General features: G+C 38.9%; 1 protein-coding gene across 1 annotated transcript in view; it reads left to right on the top strand.

The window, feature by feature from the left end:
* Positions 1 to 23210, top strand: part of Ddah1 (dimethylarginine dimethylaminohydrolase 1) — a 141344-nt gene extending 118134 nt beyond the window's left edge. The window contains exons 5-6 of the mRNA XM_046443270.2: positions 17840 to 17983; positions 20085 to 23210. Coding sequence (XP_046299226.1) covers positions 17840 to 17983; positions 20085 to 20201 — 261 coding nt within the window. The 3' untranslated portion in view covers positions 20202 to 23210. The remainder of the gene's footprint in view (positions 1 to 17839; positions 17984 to 20084) is intronic.
* Positions 23211 to 23732: the final 522 nt, after the last annotated feature.

The raw sequence follows: 23732 nt of genomic DNA, 5'->3' as shown, positions 1-23732 counted from the left end.
CACGAACTCAGTTTTCCCCATCTTCTGCAAAGAAACAAACCACCGAGAATTGGTGGGCAAAAAGCATGTTGCTCGATTTCACTGACCTAGATTCACGTTTTGGGAACTGAGTGATACTCAAACACGTCAAACTAACTGCAGCCCTGGTAGAAATCCAGTGTCTGTGCTTGTGAGACACAAGTAGGGTTGGCTTCCCCATGTCAGTTTCCATTGGCAGCAGTGGAATCAATGTTCATCCAAACTCCAAGTCTGTCCTTCACTCCTTTCCATTTATTTGTCTTTATCTACTCACACTCAAAGCCCACCCCACCTCCCCAAAAAAATCACTTTAATAACATTTGCATATCTGCCATCTCCAGCAGTGTCAGATTTTTTTCTTGGCTGAATTGATGTGGCAAAAGATCGCCAAACAAAACAAAACACCCAGAATGGTTCCTGTCTCAGGGGCTGAACTTGTACCTCACAGCATGACCCCTGTGATACTCTCAACCATGCCAACACTAGTGCCATTGCTGTTGAAAGGATTAGAAAAAGTGTCAGTTGAGCTGGAAGGAGGAAGGTATTGAGTTTTGGGTTACTGTTTCTCTGTGGAAATCACATGTTTGAAATGCCTTAGGGGTTGATGAGTATCCTATTCCTTGGCTGAAGGTTAATTAAGCATACGGTAAAACAGAGACACTAAATTTGAAGTGTCATTTTAACCATGTATTCTTTACCAGCCTCTGGGGAAAACATCCCCACTACCTGACACAATCCTAGGACCATCTGATGTGCAAGAGAAACAGATTAAAAGTAAATTTACTGCCATACTTCTGTAAAACCATCACACAAGTATTACCCTGCCCTTAATGATCACTTCTTATTCCTCCTTGCTTTCATCTTTTCAAATGTTATATCAGCCCAGCAATCTTTAAGAATATTTGTAAACTTTATTTTTCATTAAGGATCCCTGGATGGTTGTAGTGCCACTTTGGGGTCCCTGTATTAGTCATAACACTTTTTGTCTGTAGATGTAAATGGTACCGTTGTAAATAGCTGACAGCAGTCATTTCCTTTTATCTCTTTCTGAAGTAGAGACAAGTTCAAAACTGTGACCACATACTCAGAGGTGACTCACAGCTACAGAGTTCAAAAAAAAAACAAAAAAAAACAGAAGCTTAATCAATTATATATTGTGTGTTTTCTAATCATTTATTTTTTTATCCACACCCTGGCAAGTGATAAGAACTAAATACAGGTCAGCTATTAGTAGTTGTATTATCAGTAACAATAATAATACCTTTTAGGTATGAAGATATTGCTAATTATTTTTTAATTAATCTGTTAGTGGTTCTCAAATTTAATAAACCCAAGAATTATACACAGTATGCATTTAAAATGCACATCACATTCCTGGAGTTCACCATGAGAAATTTTGATTTAGCAAGACTGATGCAGGTAATCCATAGACCACACTGTGGGAAGCTCTGACTCTCATAACTCACCAGACATCATCAGATTCTATGTTGGTGTTTGAGGACAAGGGGAGAAATTCATTTTTAAAGTAAGTTGCTATATCTTTAAAAAGAGAGTACCACCTAAAACCATTCAGAATAATGTCATGTTGGGTGAAATCACTGGCACATTAGAGAAATAGCTCTCACGTGAAGGAAAACCATGCATCACTCCCCAAGATTTCAAAATGCAAATACTTAAGAAGTGGTGACTTCTCTCAAAAATGCTGTGTCTTTTTAGGGGGTATGCTTCCGTAATGAAAGCTTTTTATCATGTTTTTCATATAATATCTTTCTCTCACTAACATTTGAGCATTACAATAAATGTCTCTGCGGTGAGTTTTTTAAAAAATATATTTTAGGTGTAGATGTACATAATATCTTTATTTGATTCACTTATTTATTTTTATGTGGTGCTGGGGATCAAACCCAGGGCCTCACATGTGTGAGATAAGTGTTCTACCCCTGAGCTACAACCTCAACCCCTCTGCCCTGAATTTTTACTGCACTAACTCTCATTAGGCATCTAACCCTCAGACTTGAATAGAAAAGTCTGCCTTCCTGCCCAGCTTTGAAACCTTGTGGCTTGAAAACAAACATGATACTAAGCTCTTCAATTAGGAATAGTGGAAGGAGAAGGAAACCCAGATCTCTTTTTGGATAAGAGGTTTGTCTGGCCACGTCTCTGAAGTTTGTTAGGAAGAATTTGAGAAGGGTTTCTGGAGAGCACCCTAAGCTGATTAAAGTCAAAGATTCAGTAACCAGCATTGACTACACAAAAGGATATGGCAGGAGTGCCAACTGGCAGCCCTTCTGTGCCTCACTGAATGTTCAGTTGTAAGTAAGTGTGTCTTATGGGGAATTGCATCAGGAGACTTTAGGGAGAATTGAAGAGTTGTTGAAATGTTGAAATGCCCTGCTTAAAGATTATTCATTCACTTAATATTCAACAGATATGGATTATGCATCTACCACATGCCAAGCACTACTACAAATTCCTGCACAAGAGACAGTCATAAGACTGTGCCCCCCTGAGAGGCACATCATCACTTCTAGGAAGACTTAGATACCTTGATTCAATTAAACTCAAACAGTATGTCAATCACCAAGAAGGGCAAAGGTCAAAATATGTTTAATGGGAAGCTGGGGGGTGTAGCTCAGTGGTAGAGTGCATGCTTTGCTTGTACAAGGTCCTGGGTTCAATCCCCACCATTGAGAAGAGAAGAGAAAAAAAGAAGAAAAGAAAAAAATATTACTTTCCGAGTCAGGTGATGACAGTCAGCTAGTTGCTTTCTCTAACATCCATTCCACCCTTCCCCCTGATTAACCAAGCTGTGAGTATTAAATGTGCACGTTTTCACTTGAAATAAAATCCATATTCATAGATTTGGATTTTATTTCCCCAGCATCTGTGTTTCTTTTAAAAAGAAATACTGATATTTGGGCCCCACTCCAGACCAAGTAAGTGAAAAATCTCTGTGGTTGGGGCACAGGCATGTGTATTTTTTAAAAGCTCCCCAGATGATTCTGCTGTATAGCCAGGACTGGAAACCACTGGCCTAAGCCACCCCACAAAGCATGGAATAGAAGGGCAGGGAAGGGAGGAGTTGACACTGTTCCTCCCTGGCCCACTTAAACTCTCCACCAAACCAAGACCAACAGAAAAAGCCTCAATGAGTCACAGACCTGGGATCCAGGCCTGACTTTGTAGTGATTTGAGTTATTCCTTAATTTCTTCATCACATTGATCCTCTCTGAAAGGGAAGTGGGCTTGGTAATTTTCAAATTCCTGCACAGTTCTCAAATGTATGATTCTAAGTTTTCTACACAATGATGTCACTTGCGTGGGTGTTCAGAGTACCTTATCAGCATTTACCATCTAACACTAATAAAGACCATGTCCAAAAAAGAAATGAAGATTTCTCCTCCCCGTTTCAGGGATGTAAAATTGGAATGTAGAGATCCCAGGTAGCTCCCCCACATGGGGAGGCAGCATGGAGATGGGTCCACAGCCTGCTTTCTTCACTAGCCCTGGTTTGGTTGTGGTAATTTGTGGAGAATTTTTGTCTCTTATAAAAGATATGTGGGGACAACAGCTGTTTTATTAAACACCAGTATATTTCCAGTCAGGCATTTTATTAGTTCAGAGTAGGAAAAGAAGAGTGAACAATATCCTTATTTGAAAGTTTGATTTCATATTCCCTCTCCTTCCCTCCCTTCCTTCCTCCCTATCTGTCTCTCTTGTTTTTTTTTTTTTTCTGTTTCCTGTGAATATGTGCTCTTTCCTAAAATATGACTAGATTTGATGGCTTTCTCCAAAAATGATGGTTCTCAATAGAGACAACTCTGTCCCGGGGCCATTGAACTACATCTGGAGACATTTTTAGTTGTCACAACATCTGGGGGCGGGGAGTGTCAGGAGGATGCCGCTTGCATGTAGTGGGCAGAGGCCAGGGAGATAAACATCTACAGTGAACAGGACAGCCCCGACAACAAACACTTGTCCAGGCCAAATGTCAATAGTGCTGAGGTTAAGAAACCCCATCCTAAAGTATGAATGAACTTGGTCAACCTTGTTTCGCAGAAATTTCAGTTTCTGAGCAAATTGCAGTTCCATTGCTTAATCCTAATGCCTTTAGGGACAAAAATGGCTCTCCAACATCAAGCAGCCCATGCCAGCAGGAGTGTTTTCCAGTAGCAGGGAATTAAGTAGCTATAAAAAAAATTAAAAATGAAATGAGACCATCCTTTGAGAGAAGTGAGTTTGGAGCCTCTGCACTGGGGTGTTCAGATTCCTTCACTGACAAATTCGGTAGAGGTCACAGATTTTGTTTTGCATATGCATGTGTGTGAGAAAAGGTCTGAAGGATTGATCTCAAACTACTGTAATGGTTTGACATGAGGCATCCCCCAAAATCTCCTGTTAATGCAGAAATATTCAGAGGTAAAATGATTAATTTATAAGAGCTGTAACCTAAGCCTAGTTTAAATGCACCGACTGAGTGGTAACCATAGACAGGTAAGGCATGCACCCTGGAAGGCTCTTTCCTCTTCTCTCTCTGCTTCCTGACTGCACCATGAGCTGAGCAGCTTTCCTCTGCTGGGCCCCTCTCCCATGACTTGCTGCCTCCCTTTGAGCCCACAGCAATGCAGTCAGCCATCAGTGGACTGAGACCTCTGAAACTGTGAGCCCCAAATAAAATTTTCCTGCTCTAAGTTGTTCTTATATCAGGTATTATAGTCACAGCAAAGTAAAGCTAACTAAAACACCTACCCACAGGAAAAGGAGAAGGGGCGAAGACAAAGGATGTGGTGGGGGAAAAAACAGGACTTTTAACTTTTTTTTTAAGAGTTAGCTTTATTGAAATATAATTTCTACACAATAAAATTCACAAATTTTAAATGTAAAATTTGATGTTTTGACCAATGAATGCAGTTATGTAAACTCCAATAGTATGTTAACTTTTCATATTTGAATCTTTTATTGGACTCCTGTGTTTTGTGATAATTTTACAATTAAAAACATTTTAGAAAAACTGTTTGAGATTATATAATCCTATTACCTCATTTTGCAAAAGTGGCTTACAAAATATAGGAAAATAACAAGTAAAAAATAGAAGGGGAAGATGATGTAAAAGTAGAAACAAGAGCAACCGTGAATCTTCACTTCAGTTTTTACCCATAAAACAATTGGACTTTAAGCTCTGTCAGTGTGAAAGGGAAGCCCACATCATCTTTTCTTGTCTAGAATGTCAATGAATCTAGGCTCCTAGAGAGTAAATACAATTTTCCACTCTACCTTCCAAGTGTTTGTGATTCCTTATTCCATTAGTGTATTTCATAAATTTACAGAAAATTAATCCCCAAATATTGTCTGCCTATAAGGAAACAAAAGTTCCCTAAGCCAAACTTTAAAGTTAAAGTTATCTACAGCATTGATGAAGTCTGTAGTGTTGACTTAGAGTAACTTTCTATGACAGGCTAATTTACACTGACGTCCAGGAACCAAGTCTTATAAAACTGTGCAATCTCAGGAATAGGGCAATAGTTTGCAAGTGCCATCTTCCTTGATTGCCAAATTTTGAGGAATTTTGCAGGCTGGCTATTAAACACAGTCATTATTAAAAAGTAAAATTTGCACACTTGCAATTAAATAAATTATATTAAAAGCAAAGGTAATGAATACTTAAAACTTATCACTTCCTAAATACATTCCTATATTTTACTGTTATCTGTGTTTTTGTGGTATTTTCATGGCAATAACATTATGTAATAGGCATTCAAAGATGTCACCGTTGTCACTCAAAATTAGCCACAGTGGGAGTATTTGTACCATTGGAATCAGTAAATGCAACAAATCAGGAGTTCACTTATGAATTGTCTGAACATCAGAATATTTAAATTGATGAAGAAAATTTGAATAATGCAGGTATAATTTAAAAGTGTGTTTAGCTAGGCATGGTGGTACATGCCTGTAGTTCCAGGTACTCAGGAAACTGGGTGGGAGGGGTGAATTATTTGAGCACTCGAGTTTGAGGTCCACCTGAGCAACATAGCAAGACCCCATATCAAAAAAGAAAAATCTTTAAAATGTGTTATGTATTTAGCCATTACAGTGAGGGAGAAATGATGAAATATTTCTTCCAGTATTCAAAAACTATTATGCAATTCATCAAAGAAGTCACTCCCATCATTGCCAAACAAATGAAATTCCAATAAATGTCCTCATTGTTTCATTTGCCTTACTCATTAGTATAAACAAAAATATCAGGGGCTAGGGTTGTGGCTCAGTGGTAGAGTGCTCACCTAGCACGTGCAAGGCCCTGGGTTCGATCCTCAGCACCATAAAAATAAATAAATAAAATAAAAGTATTATGTCCATCTACAATTAAAACAAATGTTAAAAAAAAATATCAACCAACAGCTATGCTAGGACTACACTGATTTGTCAACTGCAACTATAGGTTGGCCTCAGATACACAATCTCTGCAAAAACCAACAAAAGCATTCCATGAGAATCAGCTAGCAAAATAAAATTTCCAGTAATTATTGGACATTTTATTTTATATGTAAGTTATATGCAGCCAATCTTTTTTATCAGTAAAATGTATAATAAACTCATGTGGGTATAGTATATTTTGCATACATTTTCCCCAGTTTAATTAAATATACTACTGACTGGAGCTGAAGATCTTAGGTACTGAGCTAAAAACCTTTTTTCCTAATTACTGGGCCTAAGAATGCAATTAGGTAGAGTTATGTAGTTGGGAGTCCCAGTGATGATTTTCTTCACTCTGTTCCAGAAAAAAGAGAGAGAGAGAGAGAGAGAGAGAGAGAGAGAGAGAGACAGAGAGAGAGACAGAGAGAGAGACAGAGAGAAAGAGAAAGAAATCACTATTCTGTGGGCACAAACACTTCCCTAACCCCTAGAAAACCCTTTCATGAATGGCCAAGCAGACTGGACAGAGGACTTTGGATAAATGAGAGCAAAGCAATGATAATTATTGGAAAATTAAGACATGTTTAATGCCTTCCCTTTAATGAGATAACCAAGGAATCATTTGTCCATACAGAGAATAAGGATCAATCCACCAGTTACAGGTGTCAGGACTGGTCCTGGGCAGCATTGTAAAATTGTGCATGTTTGGCCATTTCTCATCTCCCACCTTGGAGTTGCCTACCCCTCTGCTGCTTTAGAGGCCATAATCCCTCTTCACTCGCTGTCTTTTTCCATTCCAAATTCTTTACTCTTCTTTCATCTACTTAAAAAAAACAATAGACTAGTTCTAAGGAAATCAAGTCATGTAGTCCAGTAGCAAACTCAGATGGCTTCAGGGGCCAGAGATTCTCTGTCTAAAATGCATTCACATGCAAACTTTCAAAATTATATGCATGTCAAAATACATTCTATCTTTAGGGAAAATGAGCTCATAAGATACCAGTGAATGAGCTCTGAGTCTAGTCTTTCAAGGTGACAGGGTGGTAGTTTGATGTGAGAGAAGAAAAGTGGGAATTTCAAGATAGATACACTTTGGCTTGAACCCTAGATTCACTGTCTTAATGTGCAACCTTGGACTAATTACTGAATTTCTCTGAACTTTGGTTTTCTCCTCAGTAAAAATGGACATTTTGCCACCTAATATGCAAGGTTGCTATGAGAAATGAAGGAAGAATAGATAAATTAATGTATCAATAAATAGAAGTTGAATGTTCCAATTGTTCCTTGATGTCAAAGGACCCAAGGGAACTTTAAAAGTTTCCATATCCAAAAGAATTACTTTTTGATTGTAGGATGTAAAGTGCCAAAGGGTGTGGTGGTGCAGGTGTCTGAGGAAGCACAGCCAGGGCACAGCCACGTGGGCAGCCCTCTGCTGTACTTACTTGTAAGACATAAGATGATGGGAAGCATAGGCAAGAGTAAGAAAGGAAGGTAGGCTCCCAGGTTTCACATTTTGAAAGGGAAGCTACAGTTTGAATTTCCCTCCTCTCCATTCTTGAAATAAAACACTATTCAGGGCTGTCACTCACCCCAGAAAGTTTTCCCCTTGTTCCTCCAGCCCGTTCCCTGCTTTCCAGCCCCCCAACAGAACTCAGAGTGGTCTGCTTAGGAAGCAGGAGGTTTTCCCAGCCTCCCATAGAGGCCACTGTTTTGGAGGCTCCATCTTAGAAATTGTTCACGTGACTTGTGGTTATAGTTTGAACAACATAAAATTCTTTACTCCACATATTTGTGTGGTCCGTATGATCTTAGCAAAAGCAACAGCAGCAAGTATGAGAGGCAATTCATCAAGAAAAGGGCAGCTGTCTTTGAAGGGACTATTTGGCATTGAAATTATTCTACACAGCTGGGCCTGATGGTGCACACCTGTAATCCCAGTGGCTCAGGATACTGAGGCAGGAGAATCACAAGTTCAAAGCCAGCCTCAGCAATTTAGTGAGGCCTCTAAGCAACTTAGTGAAACCCAGTCTCAAAATAAAAAATAAAGGGCTGGGATGTGGCTGAGTGGTTGAGTGCCCCTGGGTTAAATCTCCACTGCCAAAAAAGAAAGAAAGAAAGAGAGAGAGGGAGGGAGGGAGGAAGGAGGGAAGGAAGGAGGGAAGGATGGAAGAGAGTGGAAGAGAGGAAGGAAAGTCTGCACAGACTTAGCCATGAAGAGCCGTGTAACCTCATTCTTAGAATTTGTACAGCTCATCAATGCAAAGAGGAGGTTTAAAAGAACATCTCAGGCTGTATTCATTTTAAGCTCATCTGTCAAAGATTATAAAACATGAAATATAATATCTATCGATTCTAGAGCATTATCTATAGTTAATCCTTTAAAAGGATTGCCAGAGCTTGATGCCTGTTATAATATCAGGCTCTCAATAGACTCTTGATGCATGATAAATAAATGAATGAATGATCTTAGATATTCAGTAGCAATGAAGTGTTGATTGTGCATTATATGCCTCAATAGACTTTATAGTTAGTTGCTTTTAATGTTGATTTCATTTTGATATGTTAAGATGGGTTCATATGAACATATCAGAGGAAGATCAATTATGAGTGATCCAAAAATGTGCTTTGAATATTTCCTAAATATCTCTAAATAGCATATTGACCAATTAAGTCCTAAATTCTTCCATCAAACCACGAAGCCAGGATTATATTATGTATGGTTTCTCAAAGAAAGCATGAGTAAGAAGCAGAGGAATGAAGCTGCCTTCCAGTTCTTTGAATGAAAAAATTCCCAGAAATGTTGGGAACTGCCGGAAATGCCTGGTTGTTAATGCAACTAGCCATGCAGATTCTCTTGTGCTGAAAGCCAGAGGGTTCCCACTCTTATTTTGTGACAGCTCCACTCTGGGGAGCAAGGCCAGTACCAGCAGCTGTGTAACAGACCATGAGGATGACGCGGCCAAGATGATTCTTGGGGCCATTTCCTCTCTACTGCTGGGCTGCGTGCCTTCTTCGTTAAGGAAGTGTCTATGACACAAGTAACGTTGACTTTTTTTTTTTTTTACAACCAGCCTACCTTTCACATGCTGGTCCTGCCTTAAATTATAGATCTTCATCTCCCAATTTAAATTACCTTTGCATCTCTTTTTTTTTTCTCACCTCATGCCACCACAGTACCTAGCCCAAAGGGGCCCTCCATAAAGGATAGTTGAATGAACTGAACACCAATTGTATCTAACCCCAGTGGTAGTCTCTCCAATTTTATTTACACAATCAGAAAATGCATTTGAAATAGCAACTCAACTTCTCAAATCTTTCCCCCAAATTCAGTAAAACTTATGTAGAATTTTCAGAGTTGACTCTGAGGCCTCTCAAGGTATAGAGTGATCTGCTCTCCGGGAGAGGAATGTGTGTGAAGTGTAGAGGTTTTCAGTGCTCTCTGCTTTCTGTTCTGGCCAGGGGCTCAGTGAGAAGCAGGAAATACAGTCCCTGGGGTTAAAGGAACACTTTACATAGTGCTCTGGAACAATCACACCTCCTCCACACTTTTTAAAGGGGAAAAAAAAAAATGGAACACGGAACTAAACAGCCCAACAGCTACATTCTCGGGATATTTGAAATGATGCTCATCTTTTCACAAAGGCTCTGTGCATCCACGGAGGGGAAATGAGCCTGTTGTCCGCCTCGCCACTGCAGAGTCCTCAGAAGCCTGGGTTCTTTGAGGCGCCACCCTGTGAGCCTGCAGTGTGAGTGCATCCTCACTGTGCCCATTCACACCCCACAGGGGTTGTTGGAGATGCTGTCACCCCCACCCAATCTTTCTCACACATCCCCGTGGATGGCGAAGGCCCTGCATTATATGTGTACAAGTACCTCCTGGACCCAGCTATAAATAAATGGTACACTGTCTTATTTGGACAACAATAACATGTAAGAAAGGAAAATGTTCATCCTGACAGAAAAAAGGAAACATGTTCATCGCCCCAAAAGACAGAAATTCTATATTTATAAAAAAAAAAAAAAAAACTTTTCCATGAAAAATAGGAAAGTATTTCTTGTTTAGTATCTACAGTTACCCCTTCCTAAATCCTTTTCATTTAGAAAGACTCCATCTGGTGTAGCTTTTATACTTTTTTGTTTCACAGTCAAACAGAGCCACTCACTGCTCCAAATGGGGTCTATTCATTATTAAAAGTCATTTCTTCTGGCATATTTTTTAATTTGTTTCAAAATGATAACCATGGGGCCTTGATAAATTAATTGAAAAGCTTCTCCTAAGGTGGCTTTGGTGGTTTTGTTAAGACATTTATTTTAAAAGTAACTCTCAGTAGAAATTATCAATAAATTACTTCATCTATTCTCAGCATTAAATTATTCCCCCACTAAGAATATTACAATTCCATTCCTCCCAGCAATGAAAAAATGAAACTATCTTCAGACAATTCTAGATTGGGTACTGGCCCTTATGTCAGAAATTTTAGGAATGCCCCCATCAGAAGGTACAAATTATAAGCCTCAGAAAAGGCGGACACATTAAAGAGAGAGAAAACCAGCAATTAGAATTTCAAATAAATGCCATCAGCTGAAGAACAACAACTCAAATGGGAACCAAGACGGGGAGGATTGTTCACTCACGGATGTGAGGATGGGGGATGGGATAGAGCCAGAGTACAAACCAGAAAGGAAAAGCTAGGGTCTCCATTGCACCAGCGAAACTTGGCACTTTCTAAAGTAGGCACAGCCTTGAAGGTTTTGTTTGTTCTCTCACTGGAAAACAAGAAGTTGGCACTGATAACAGTCCTTGATAACACTTCCTCTGGAATGCACGACATTACGTGTGTTTGCTTCATAGTCACCAACAGATATGCATGAGTCAGATGGACAGGTGGGAGATTTGCCCAGAATGTTTATGGAGCTAGGGAGGGTATAGCAAGGCTTCAGACCTATGGTCTTGCTGTGCTTCTTTCTTATGGCCCGTCTTGTACCAAAAGATGTGTGATTACTTCATCTATGGATAAAGAGTGCAATGAATCACCAGTAAACCATGAATTAAACTGGAAACTCAACTGGTAGTTATCTGGTACATATGAGAGGTAGGAGCAACTAGCCTAAAAGTGTTGAACCAAAAGATGCTACCCATTACTCTTCCAAGTGCTTGAGAAATTAAGTCAGTGGGAATAGTAGATTATCCTGATTGTGGTTTTTTGTTTGTCTAGATTTGACCAGATAGCTATGGCTGACCATTTCATTATTAAAGACCTCTATGGATTTCTTGAGTTACTGGGGCTCTCCTTAATAAACCTCTGGCCCAGGAAACTGCCTTTCCAGTAAAATCCTGAACTTTTCTGGTAAACTAGATCCAGTTTCTGTGAAATTAAGACAGAACAGTTCTGATTACAAATAAGAGCAGACTGACAATCTTAGACCACCTTCAATAGCACACCCTAAGCTGACATGCAGACATGGTATAACTCCACTCCCTGCACCTGGAAAGAAGTGGGTTGACAAGAAAAGCAATTGTTGAATTTTTTCACAGATCCTGACTCTGCAGCCCAGGCTGGCCATCTTTTGTCTAAAGAGCCTCACTGTACCCATGAAGAAGTCAATCTGCCCGTTGGGTTTATGGACTATTTTACTAAACAGGAGTCATAGACTAACTGAAGTTTACATGTTCATTTTGATATGTGCAAAGGGATTGTTTCCCCCTTTCTTTGTTTTAATGCCTTCAGGTGCTAAAAACTTTTCAGTTCACTCCAGGTTCACCACTCCTAATAGGTTACTTTGTCATGTAAAGTCAATAGACCACAGAATGTAGTTCCCCTCTGTATGGCTTCAAGAAAATGACAAACTCTCAGTTTCATTGATTTCAGCCAGGTTTCACATTAATTAATGATTGCATTTCTATTTCTGAACATAGACCCTATCTTATTTTTCTGAGGGAATACAATTATTTATCTATGTGATTGGTCATCATAGCGTACTCCCAAGGTTCTCTCCATATCCTTTGAAAGAGTAAAAAAAGAATGAAGAAGTGAATCAGTTCATTATAAATATATTTTGATCATCTGCCATATGCAGAGTGACTTGCAAGTAACAAAAAGGAAGGGCACTCAAATTTATTACATGTTGCATATGTGCCAGAAACTCGTGCTAACCACTTTAACATACATTATCTGCTTTGGTTTTTAAAAAATAATTTTCAAAGTTACCCTATGAGGAAAAGTATGGCATTGTCATCCCATTTCACAACTGAGGAAATCCAGGCTCAAAGTGCTTAAGTGACTTTCTCGAGATCATATAATTAATATGTGGCCAAGCATGACCCAGATCCCTCTGACTCTGCAGCCCAGGCTGGGCCACTGCACTACACCCAGGCCAGCATTCAAGGAGTTATTGATCTGGTTGAAGAAAGACAGAGACTTCACAAAAATCTCACATTAAATTTTTTCTTTATTTTGAAAATTTTGGGAACTGTAGTGATCTAGGCAGATGGAATGCTAAGCCTGTAAGACCATTGAATTATGTGTTAAATAATGTGGTTCTGGAGGAGCCTGGAGAAACTACCATGGGCCCACCAAACATGTAGTCTTATGTGGATTTAAGAATAAGAATTGAGGGCTGGGGATGTGGCTCAAGCGTTAGCACGCTTGCCTGGCATGCGTGCAGCCCGGGTTCGATCCTCAGCACCACATACAAACACAGATGTTGTATCCGTTGAAAACTAAAAAATAAATATTAAAATTTTCTCTCTCTCTCTCTCTCTCTCTCTCTCTCTTAAAAAAAAAAAAAGTAAGAATTGGCCTCCAAATCAGGTTGTGTTAAAAATGAAGTTGATCATGTGATACTGCAATCTGTACACATGGGAAAAAAAGAATTCATACCCCACTTGAATAAAATGTATGATATGTCAAGATCATTGTAATGTTTTGAGCAACTAATAAAAAAAATGAAGTTGATCAACAATACCAGACCTTAAATTATATTGCAGAGCTATAGTCACGAAAATGGTGTGTTGTTAGCACCAAAATAAACCTGAAGACCAATGGTTCAGAATGGAAGACACATAGAAAAATACATAAATACTTATCTTATACTAGACAAAGGCACCATAAACATACATTGGAGAAAAGATAGCCTCTTCAACAAATGGTGCTGGGAAAACTGGAAATCTATAGGTAACAAAATGAAATTAGACCCCTATCTAACCCTGCTCAAAACTCAACTCAAAGTGGATCAAGGACCTAGGCATTAGACCAGAGACCCTGAGCCTACTAGAAGGAAAATTCAGCCCAAATCTCCATCATGTTGGCTTAGGAACTGAATTACTCAACAAGACCCCTAAAAAGCTAAAAGTAAAATTAAGAATCAATAAATGGGATGGTATCAAACTGAAAAGCTTCTTTACAGCAAAGGAAACAATCAAGAATGTAAACAGAGAGCCTACAGAATGGGAAAAAAATGTTTGCCACCTGCACCTCAGATAGAGCATTAATCTCCAGGATACATAAAGAATGCAAAAAACTTAACACCAAAAAAAAAAAAAAACAACAACAATATGGGCTAAGGAACTGAACAGATACTTCACAGAAGAAGAAATACAATCAGTCAAAAATATATGAAAAAATGTTCAACATTACTGGCAATTAGAAAAATGAAAATTAAAACTACTCTTAGATTTCATCTCACCCTAATCAGAATGACAATCATCAAGAATAAAAACAATAAGTGTTGGTGAGGATGTGGGGGAAAAGGCACACTCATACATTGCTGGTGGGAATGCAAATTGATGTAACCACTATGGAAAGTAGTATGAAGATTCCTCAGAAAACTTGGAATGGAACCACCATTTGACCCAGCTATCCCACCCTTGGTCTATACCCAAAGGACTTAAAATCAGCATACTACAGTGATGCAGTCACATCAATGTTCATAGCAGCTCAATTCACATGACTAAAATATGTGACCAACCTAGGTGTCCTTCAATAGATGAATGGATAAAGAAAATTTGGTATATATAATCAATAGAATATTACTCAGCTTTAAAGCAGAATGAAATTATGGCATTTGTTGGTAAATGGATAGAATTAGAGAATATCATGCTAAGCAAAATAAGCCAATTTCAAAAAACCAAAGGCTGAATGTTTTCTCTAATATATGGATGCTAATTCAAAATGGAAGGGCGGCACTAGAGAAGAATAGAATTACTTAAATTAGATAGAGGGAAGTGAAGGGAGGGAAGGGAGGGGTCGCAGGGATAGGAAGGATAGTAGAATGAAACAGACATTATTGTGATTCTACATCATGTATACTCAAAAAAAAAAAAAGAAATTATATCCTATCTATGTATATAAAAGTGCATAAATGCATTCTACTGTCATGTATTTAACTAATTAAAACAAATTAATTTTTTAAAAAGAGAAATAACAAAAAATAAATAAAAGAAGGAGGTTGATCAAGCTGAGTGTGGTGATGCATGCCTGTAATCCTCGCAGTTTGGGAGGCTCAGGCAGGAAGATCACAAGTTCTAAGCCAGCCTCAGCAATTTAGCAAGGCCCTAAGGAACTTAGCAAGACCTTTTCTCAAAATAAAAAATAAATGGAAAGGTCTGGGGATGTGGCTCAATAGTTAAGCATTCCTGGGTTCCATCCCTGGTACCAAAAAAAAAAAAAAAAAAAAAAAAAAAATGAGGTTAAACATCCACATCTACCAGAATAGTCAACAGAATTGCAGAGTGCAAGCTGAAACCTTGTAACCTTGTTCATCTGATGTAGCTATCATAATATACCTACAGCTTATTAAGGGTTCTTTACTATACCTTATTAAATATATTATATTCATTTACCTTTAATAATGAGTACATGAAAAAACTATTATTATCCCAATTTTGTAGGCAAGGAAACTGAGAAGACAAAAATAAAAAATAAAAACTGCTTAAGTTCACACAACCAATAAAGGTTAACACTCAGGCTCAAACCGAGGTCTCACTCCAGAGCTCATGATCTTATATTGCTTTCTCCCACACAATGGTAAGTGGAAGCTAGTATTATGGTATTTTAGCAACAGCCAAAAAGAAAATGTTCATAAGAAGTAATTAAGTAGCAATTCATAATGGAAGAGAGCTACTTGAGTCTGGAATTTTTTCTCTTAAGCTTCTTAATATTGTTTCTGGGCATATCCAATTCATAAAGAGGGCTGATTTGAATGTGATATTTATCTGCTTAGAAAAGCTTATCTTTAAGAGTTGTCTTTCATTTCTTAGTTGCCCATATGATAGAATAGATCTAAGATATTTAATTTGTTGTATTTTTCTAGTACCCGGGACTGAATTCAGAAGCACTCGACCCCCTAATCACATCCCCAGCCCTATTTTGTATTTTTTTGGAGACAGTTGCTTAGTGCCTCACTTTTGCTGAGGCTGGCTTTGAACTTGGGATCCTCCTGCCTCAGCCACCCAAGCCACTGGGATAACAGGCTTAGATCTAAGGTTTTTTGATTAAGGCTCTAAAGAAGGACCCACCTGGTAGTTGATCTGTGTTATGGGCTTCTCTTTTCAAAGAATAGTTTAAGTTTAAAAGTGCAAGAAAGCAGTCCAGTCAAGTCCTTTAGCTACACTTGACCATACCAAGTCATAATAGGATTACATATGAAAAAATAATTAATGGTACTACAGGAGAATAAATGATAAATACCAAATAAGTGTGAAAAAGTAGATGCTATGGTAGTTTACAGGAGGGAGAAATCTGCTGCAGCTTTAAGAAAGGGCAAAGTGAGATTATTAAGATAGAAGGTTTTAAGTTGCAAAGGGCAGGTTTGTATTGACCCATATGACCTTAAGCAAGTTATTTGACCTTTCTCAGTTCAGTATCTTCATCTATATAATGAGAATTTTGAGATTAGATCATAAGGGTACAATGTATAGCCTGGTGCCCTGCTTTTTTCTTACTGTAAAATTACCCATGTATCTGTCATTCTTCTCCATTAGACTGCAGTCTCTTAGAAAACCGGACCTACATCTTGTTCATCCTTGTGTCCCTCAGCCTTTCCATACAGTGCTTCCTAGGCTCATCCACATCCTTGATGTTACCTTCTGTGAAGGGCATTCCATTATCAGACTACTCCTGGCTTCTCTCCACTCCTGACATAGTGTACATTAGGAGAAGTGAATGATTTTCCTGATTGGCAGGTGGGGAAGGGCTTATTGTTTGCCAATCTTCATGTTTTCTTGGGACTTAATTTTCTACAGGGAGCATGCAGTCTTTCTTATGCTCTTCTGGTACCATAAATCTTCAGTGTCCAATGTCATCATGAGTGTGTGTGCAAGCCTGCCTTAGTTATGAGAGCACATTTCCACAAAAATATTGAAGAGTAAAAGGAGACATGACTGGACAGGTAGATTAGAACCAGATTGTGGGAAAAAAATCATGGTATGCCTTCATGGCATGAAATTTCAGCAGATTCCTAACAACATGTGAATGTGTGTAAAGAATGAAAGCAGTCCACATGTCTAAGCCCAAAATAAATTTTGCTTTTTCTTTTTGGTGTTTAAATATTTTTGTTGTTTATGGGGGATTGGTTTTTGGCAGTTTTATTTTGATTGTGTTGAGATAAGGATGAGATATATTTTAAATTGTGTGCAGAGTTTGTTTTTGTGTTCCTTTTTATTTTATACTAAGGGGGTAATAAGTACTAAGGGGGTAATAAGAGTAAACCTGCTAATTTAGTCTTTCTATAAGTATGGTTCAGGGATTCTCTGCTTCAGAATTATCCGGAGAGCTTTCAGAATGCAAATCCCTATGCTCCAACCCAAATCTGCCAAACCATATTCCCTGAAGGTGATCCCTAGAAATATGAGTTTGTCTCCACCCCCACCCCACCCCACCCCTGCTCATTGTATTAAGGGTGTCAGCTTTCAACAGATGGATGACTCCAACTTGTCCATAAAAGAGCAAATTGTGTGTGTGTTTGTGTGTGGTAATTGCTAAATCTGCTTATCTGATTATTGACCATTCTGATTACTGTTATGGTCCTTCTCTTCATATAGACCAGGGCAGCCCTACTTACTCAGCCAGCGATATCATCCAAACCTCTGCTGGGCCATTTATATATGTAGCCATTTTGTGTCTTACTAATTGATCTTATGACCAAAAACTAGAAAATAATAGTTCTAAAACTTTTTTTTTAATAGGGACAAATATAGACTTTGAAAGAACAACTAGAACCTTTGCAATTTTTCCCAGGAATCAGTTTAGTTGGGTTTCCCTCTTCTGTTCTAGCAACTGGAGGAAATAGCCGAGAACTTAAGCAGCAGAACAGCTCACGGCAATCACTTGCAAGCTTGTGCCAACTGCCTTCCCTCTGTTTGAAAGTGTGTGAGACAATGCTTAGACCTCTTTGTTTCTTTTTGTAGATCATGCAGCAGATGAGTGACCACCGCTATGACAAGCTCACTGTGCCTGATGACATGGCTGCAAACTGTATATATCTAAATGTCCCCAGCAAAGGGCATGTCTTGCTGCACCGAACTCCAGAAGAATATCCAGAAAGTGCAAAGGTAAAAACACCATCAATTCTGACCACTGCATCTGGGTAGGCCTCCTAGGGGATTCTTTCATGATAGAGTGGCAGATAAGGGGCTTCCTCCTTCTGAATTGATCAAATCATTAAGAAACCAGAGAGGATAATTTGGGGCACAGTGAAAGTTTACTTTCTTTTCCCATTCATGTCACTGGTCACTAATGCATGCATAGTCACTGAGACAAATCATGCCTGGTATTCAAAGCTTTTAAAATAAGTAATCCAACCACCCAAGTTGTGCTTCAGCTCTGATAAAATGTACCTTCCCATATCACATACTTATTAGGAATAAAGACCTACAATCAACTGTGTCATTGTTTTCTGACAAATCTGAGCTGCCCCTTAGAAGAGGGCCATTTGTTTCTTAAGGCAGGGGAATGTGAATGACCTGAGTGCTCCCTATCAGGGCTGCAAAAAGAGAGGGCTGCACATCCCAGATAGCGAGAAGATATATCAAGAAGAAATATGGCACACTTGGAACCAGTCAGATGGTCCCTTAAAGAGACCCTGCATTTGTGTTCCACCAAGGGAATTGTCCCTGGATTTGGAATTCTTTCCTTGTATTTCAGAGCATTGTGCTAGTGTCATCTGTATACCTTAGTGATTTTACCAATTTTATCCTACAAGCAGATATAACAGTGCTCAACCATAGATTCTTCAGGTGCCCATATCTCCTAGGCACTTTGGCATCATCTCCTTTACCCAGAGAAGCCAGATATTTACACGACAAGCTTTACAAATTATTGTTTGCTGTTTGTTCATTTTATGCTTTGAAAATATTAGAGATTATTCTATGCCACTTTTTAAATATGCAGTTCTATATTATTACTAGGGTTGCCCTCTGATCACAGTCACTCTCTCAGCAGAAAAAGAGAAGGATGGGGACATAGCTGATTTCTTTCTATGTCCATGGCTGAGAGTGTGAACTTGAGGAAAACCTAATATTCCTAACACACTAGGGGGTTAGCAGCTCTTAGATGAATAGTGGATCTCATATTGTAATGCGTATCAGGGCTGTTAAGAATGCAGACTCCTGGACCCCTACCCTGGAATCTGCAGAATTAACAAACACTCAGTTCACAGAACTCAGTTTGAGAAATACAGGTCTGGAACAATCGTGCCTCTTGAGCCACATCGATCACCTGACAACCCAGATGATCATTAACTGCTTCCTAATTCAGTCCTGTGTCTATCAACAGTAATGACAGCATTAATAACATCTCTGTTTACCAAGGGCTTCTTCAGAGCCAGGCACCATGCCAAGCATGCTACAGGCAATATCTTATTTAGTTCCTATAACAGCTCTCTCAGGGCAGTATTATTATTCTAATCTTAAAGATAAGTAAGTACAAAGGCTCAGAGGGCTTGTCACTTAACTGAAACCATAATAGTAAGTTGACAGAACTAGATTTGGATCCCAGCTCTGACTGGCTCAGCCCTCTGAAATTTAAGGAACATGTGCTTTCTAAAGACACATGATAGATTGTTTTTAGGCAGTGTGTTTTCAAAGTGATTTTGTTTTTAAAAGTGGGCTTTGTTTGATCATCAGAGAAAAAAATCTGTGGACTGTTAATTTGAAGTTTTGACATACACCTTCTGCTAGTGTTGAAAGATGCTATAAATTTCACACCTATAATTTAAAAGCAGTGTGACCTGAAATATTCACTTAAATCATATTTTGTCAAATTTTTCCAGTGGTGTTGGTAAGGAAAGAAACATTAAAATATAGTTGAGAGGACTTCAGAGTGTGAAGAGAAAGGATATGTTGAGACTGAACACATGGCCACTGACGTTCACTTACTTAATCTAGCAATGACAATGCAGAGTAAAGACATCTCCAGCAACAACCACATTTCTGACACTTCTTTGGCTTTGAGGTTAAAGCACAGACCTAGAGGCTAACCAGTTTGAACCAGCTCCATGGGGTTGGGGGGTGGGGGCCGGGTTGCATGTGTGTCTTGGAGTTAAATGAGTGAAAAGCTTAGACACACAAACTGAATTAATTTCTCTGAACCTGAGTGTAATAAAACAAGCAGAAATGTAATCCTTCTCTCCCTTTCCCTCGATTCTCTCTGTAGGTTTATGAGAAACTGAAGGACTATCTGCTGATCCCTGTGAGCCATTCTGAACTGGAAAAGGTGGACGGGTTGCTCACCTGCTGCTCAGTTTTAATTAACAAGAAGGTAGACTCCTGAGCCGCAGAGCCTCTCCCCTGTAGCCGGCAGGATGGCCCAGGCCAGCCAATAACTCTGTACCCACTCCCTTGTTTTCCTTGACAATCTACTGTGCCACTGTGCTACTAACTCTTGTTTACAGAAATTTAATTCTAAGTTTAATTGCTTCATTTTCTGCACCTTTGCCCTCCTTCCCCTCACAGTGGTACCTAAGCTGTGGATTTGCTAAATGAATTAAGTAACCTAGAAAATATAGAACTAACGAATCATTGAAATGTGATTAACAGTAGTATGGAAACACTCATTTTTAGTGTTTGTATTATCTGTGTGTGAAAATCGTTTAGTCACAATGTATTCCGAAGGATGTCTTCTGATCAGTCAGATAAGCTAGGTCTTTCTCTGCATCATGAATCACATTTGATTCCTGTGAAATTCCCTGGCCAGTGGATTCACCCTATATCCCTCTTTTATTCTTCTGGACTCCAAAATTCTTTATTCCAGGTACTTTCTTTGCTTCTATCACAGCCACCTTGACCTTGGGTAAAATCTTTTGGGTAAAACCTTTCATCTGGATACATTTCTACAGGTCCACCCTGTCTGCCAGGTTGCCTCTGCCTCACAGCCGAATCTTCTACCACCACCAGCCCTCCCTCCCCTGAGGGCCAAACAGGCTCCTCAGCAGAGTGGTGACCAAAATCAGAGTGGCTGTTTGGGGAGTGTTAACTACACATCCTGACAGGGTTTGCCCCAGAGACCTAAATTCCAAAAGAAGTAGGGCACCACACCTAGGAAGGTGAATTTGGCCCCAGATGGTTGCTATGGGATCACAGATCAAGAAGCTTGGAAACACCCCCTGGGTACACCTTAGGAAGTCTCTAAGTCATGCTCCATGCTTTTTTTTTTTTTTTTTGTCTCATTACTGGACCTGGAGGGAAGTCTTACTCCAGCTTATTTCTTTTACTATTTCTATTTACTTCCCTTCAGCTTATTTCTGTTTTTCCCCCGACCCCGGCTCACCTTACTTGCAGCCTTCTGCCCCTTGCATTTATCCCAGTCTAGTAATGTCATTTATTTCAAAGGAGACATCACATCTAAAAATGATTATCGATGGTCTTGTGTGAGCCAAAGGGAGTAGACCCCCCACGGTCAAGGAGCCTGTTCAGGAAATGATGGGCTGGGTGCCTGAAATCACCCTCAGACAATGGATGATTCCACTTTGAAATATCTTGTGAATGTTTGCTGTGGAATTCAAACTTCTTTCTCTCTCTAGCACCTTCAAATTATACAACTTTCAACTGACAAGGGTTCCTTACAAAGAACAATGCCACAGTGAAGGAAGAGATCCTTCTTTTGCTTAAAACTGAATCAGGCCAGGAAAACGGTACTTTCCAAGGAATGCTGACTGATCCAGGCATGTGAACACACTTCCTAGTCATCGCCACCTTCCTGTGCTGCCTGTGGCTCACTGTTTTAAGATTCAGAATCAGGGAGGCTAAGAAATATTACTTCAAATCTCACTTTGCTCATCTGTGCTTTTGTAATCAAACATTCCCTAAGCCAGTGACTGAGAGAGTTACTGTCACTCATTTCATCTCCCCTCAACAGACAGAAGTGAGAAACCCCTAAGAAAATCAAGATATCCTTAAGCACTATCAATCTTTTTAATTTATTTAATGATTTTATGCCAGAAACTTGAAGAAATTCCTTCTCCTCCTTCTCTGTCTTGTTTGATTTTAATTTTCACATTGAACACCAGTATCTTAACTATGTGCATCCTTTAAATGAGCCACGTCTTGGTCACTATCATATTTTGAAACATCTCATCATGGGTGGGTGAATAATATGTTTATACCAGAGAGAATGAATGTTAGCCACATTCCCAAGTTAATAAAGAAAAATTGTTCTCAGCAATTATGGTTGCCCTTTTGGGTTAAATCTGGCCCTACACTGGCAAAAAAAAAAAAAAGAAGAAGAAAAAAAAAAACCCAGAAATTCTCCCTGGGAGAGCTCACCATCTCAAAACAACCACAGGAAAAACAACCCGATCAGCCAGTTTAGGCTAACTGGCATATAATTTTCAATAGCATTTCTTCTTTCATCCCAAATTAAAGAACTGTTCTCCATTATGTTTAGTCAATTGCAAATGAATAGATTTTTCTTTTTAACAATTTGTTCTGCCAAAGGCAGTTTAGCTCTTCCTTTTTCTTTGCTTCTTTCCCTCTTTTTTTTTTCCGTTTGTCTCCAAAAGTCACTTAGAACCTGTGTGCCTCTTCTACATCTTACTCTGAGCTGCTATGTTACCTATTAGACTGGCTTCTTTGGACTCCCTATGTGATATTAAGATGTGAGAACCTTAAAGACTTTTAGTGTAATAGTATTACTTTGATGCTCTCATTAGCATAATATTATCTTTGAAAAGGAAAAGATACTCACAACATAGGTTCCCCTTCTTGTACATTGTGATTTATAAGAATGGAAAAACTAACAAAAACTGCTTTTTGAGATTATAAAGACATGAGGAATTATATTTAAATACCTAACTGTTGAATCAGAATTACTGGGTCAGTATTATTCAACTTAATGAAGCAATGCCATAGAGCAAATATGTTATTTAGCATAATTTCTTCAACTATAATGGATTGCTATAGAAATCAGCAGGCAGTCTCTCTAATGTGTATTGATTGCTCTTTTAAGCTACTGTGAACAGATTACTAAGGTCATCTCTTCATCTCTAAGGGGGAAAATAGTCTATAAATGAAGAATGTTGCATGTTAGTCTCTGTAACCATTGACTCGTCAACATTCTACAGAACTCAGACATGATTTCAAAATGATGTTAGTTTTGTGCATTTTAATTTTCCTGCCCATCTTGTTCCAGCCAATGTATAGTTATCCACTCTGTGTGCCAAAACCTGTAACGCCTTCTATGGCCCATTAGTCCAGAGAAGTTCTGCACTGATTTTAGTCTCTCGCTGTCCCAATCCTACATGTATACCAATCACGATGGAATAAAGTGTGAATTGTACTGTGATCAACAGTGTATGTCTCTTTTTTGCAATAGAAACTGCTGTGGGGGACAAAGTCATCATTTCTTTGCCATTAAACATAAGATACTGCCAGGTACAGTGGTGCATGCCTGTAATCCCAGTGGCTCAGGAGGCTGAGGCAGGAGGATCTCAAATTCAAAGCCAGCCTCAGCAAAATCTAGGCACTAAGCAACTCAGTAAGACTCTGTCCCTAAATAAAATACAAAATAGGGCTGGGGATGTGGCTCAGTGGTTGAGTGCCCCTAAATTCAATCACTGGTACCCTCCCACAAAAAAAAAAAAAAAGATATTTTCTTGTCTCCTATAGGCTATGGAATTAGAACTTCTGTACCTATAAGTCAATTGCCATCAAAATTTAGGTTAAAATGATATTTGAGTGACACTTCATACTCCAGGCACTTTCATAGTATGCATATTATCTATGCTGAGTCAGGACGCCTTGATTTCATTTCACCTGTGTGTCTTCTTTAAAAGTGTCTGTCCCTTCTTTTTTATTGCTCACCCTA

This window comes from Marmota monax, unplaced genomic scaffold (assembly GCF_021218885.2).
Source record: "Marmota monax isolate L192 unplaced genomic scaffold, Marmota_monax_Labrador192_F-V1.1 WCK01_AAM20220418_F8-fsc00046, whole genome shotgun sequence".
In the NCBI taxonomy this organism is placed as follows: domain Eukaryota; kingdom Metazoa; phylum Chordata; class Mammalia; order Rodentia; family Sciuridae; genus Marmota; species Marmota monax.
Note: the sequence above shows the minus strand (reverse complement) of the source record. Positions and strands in the feature narration are given on the sequence as shown.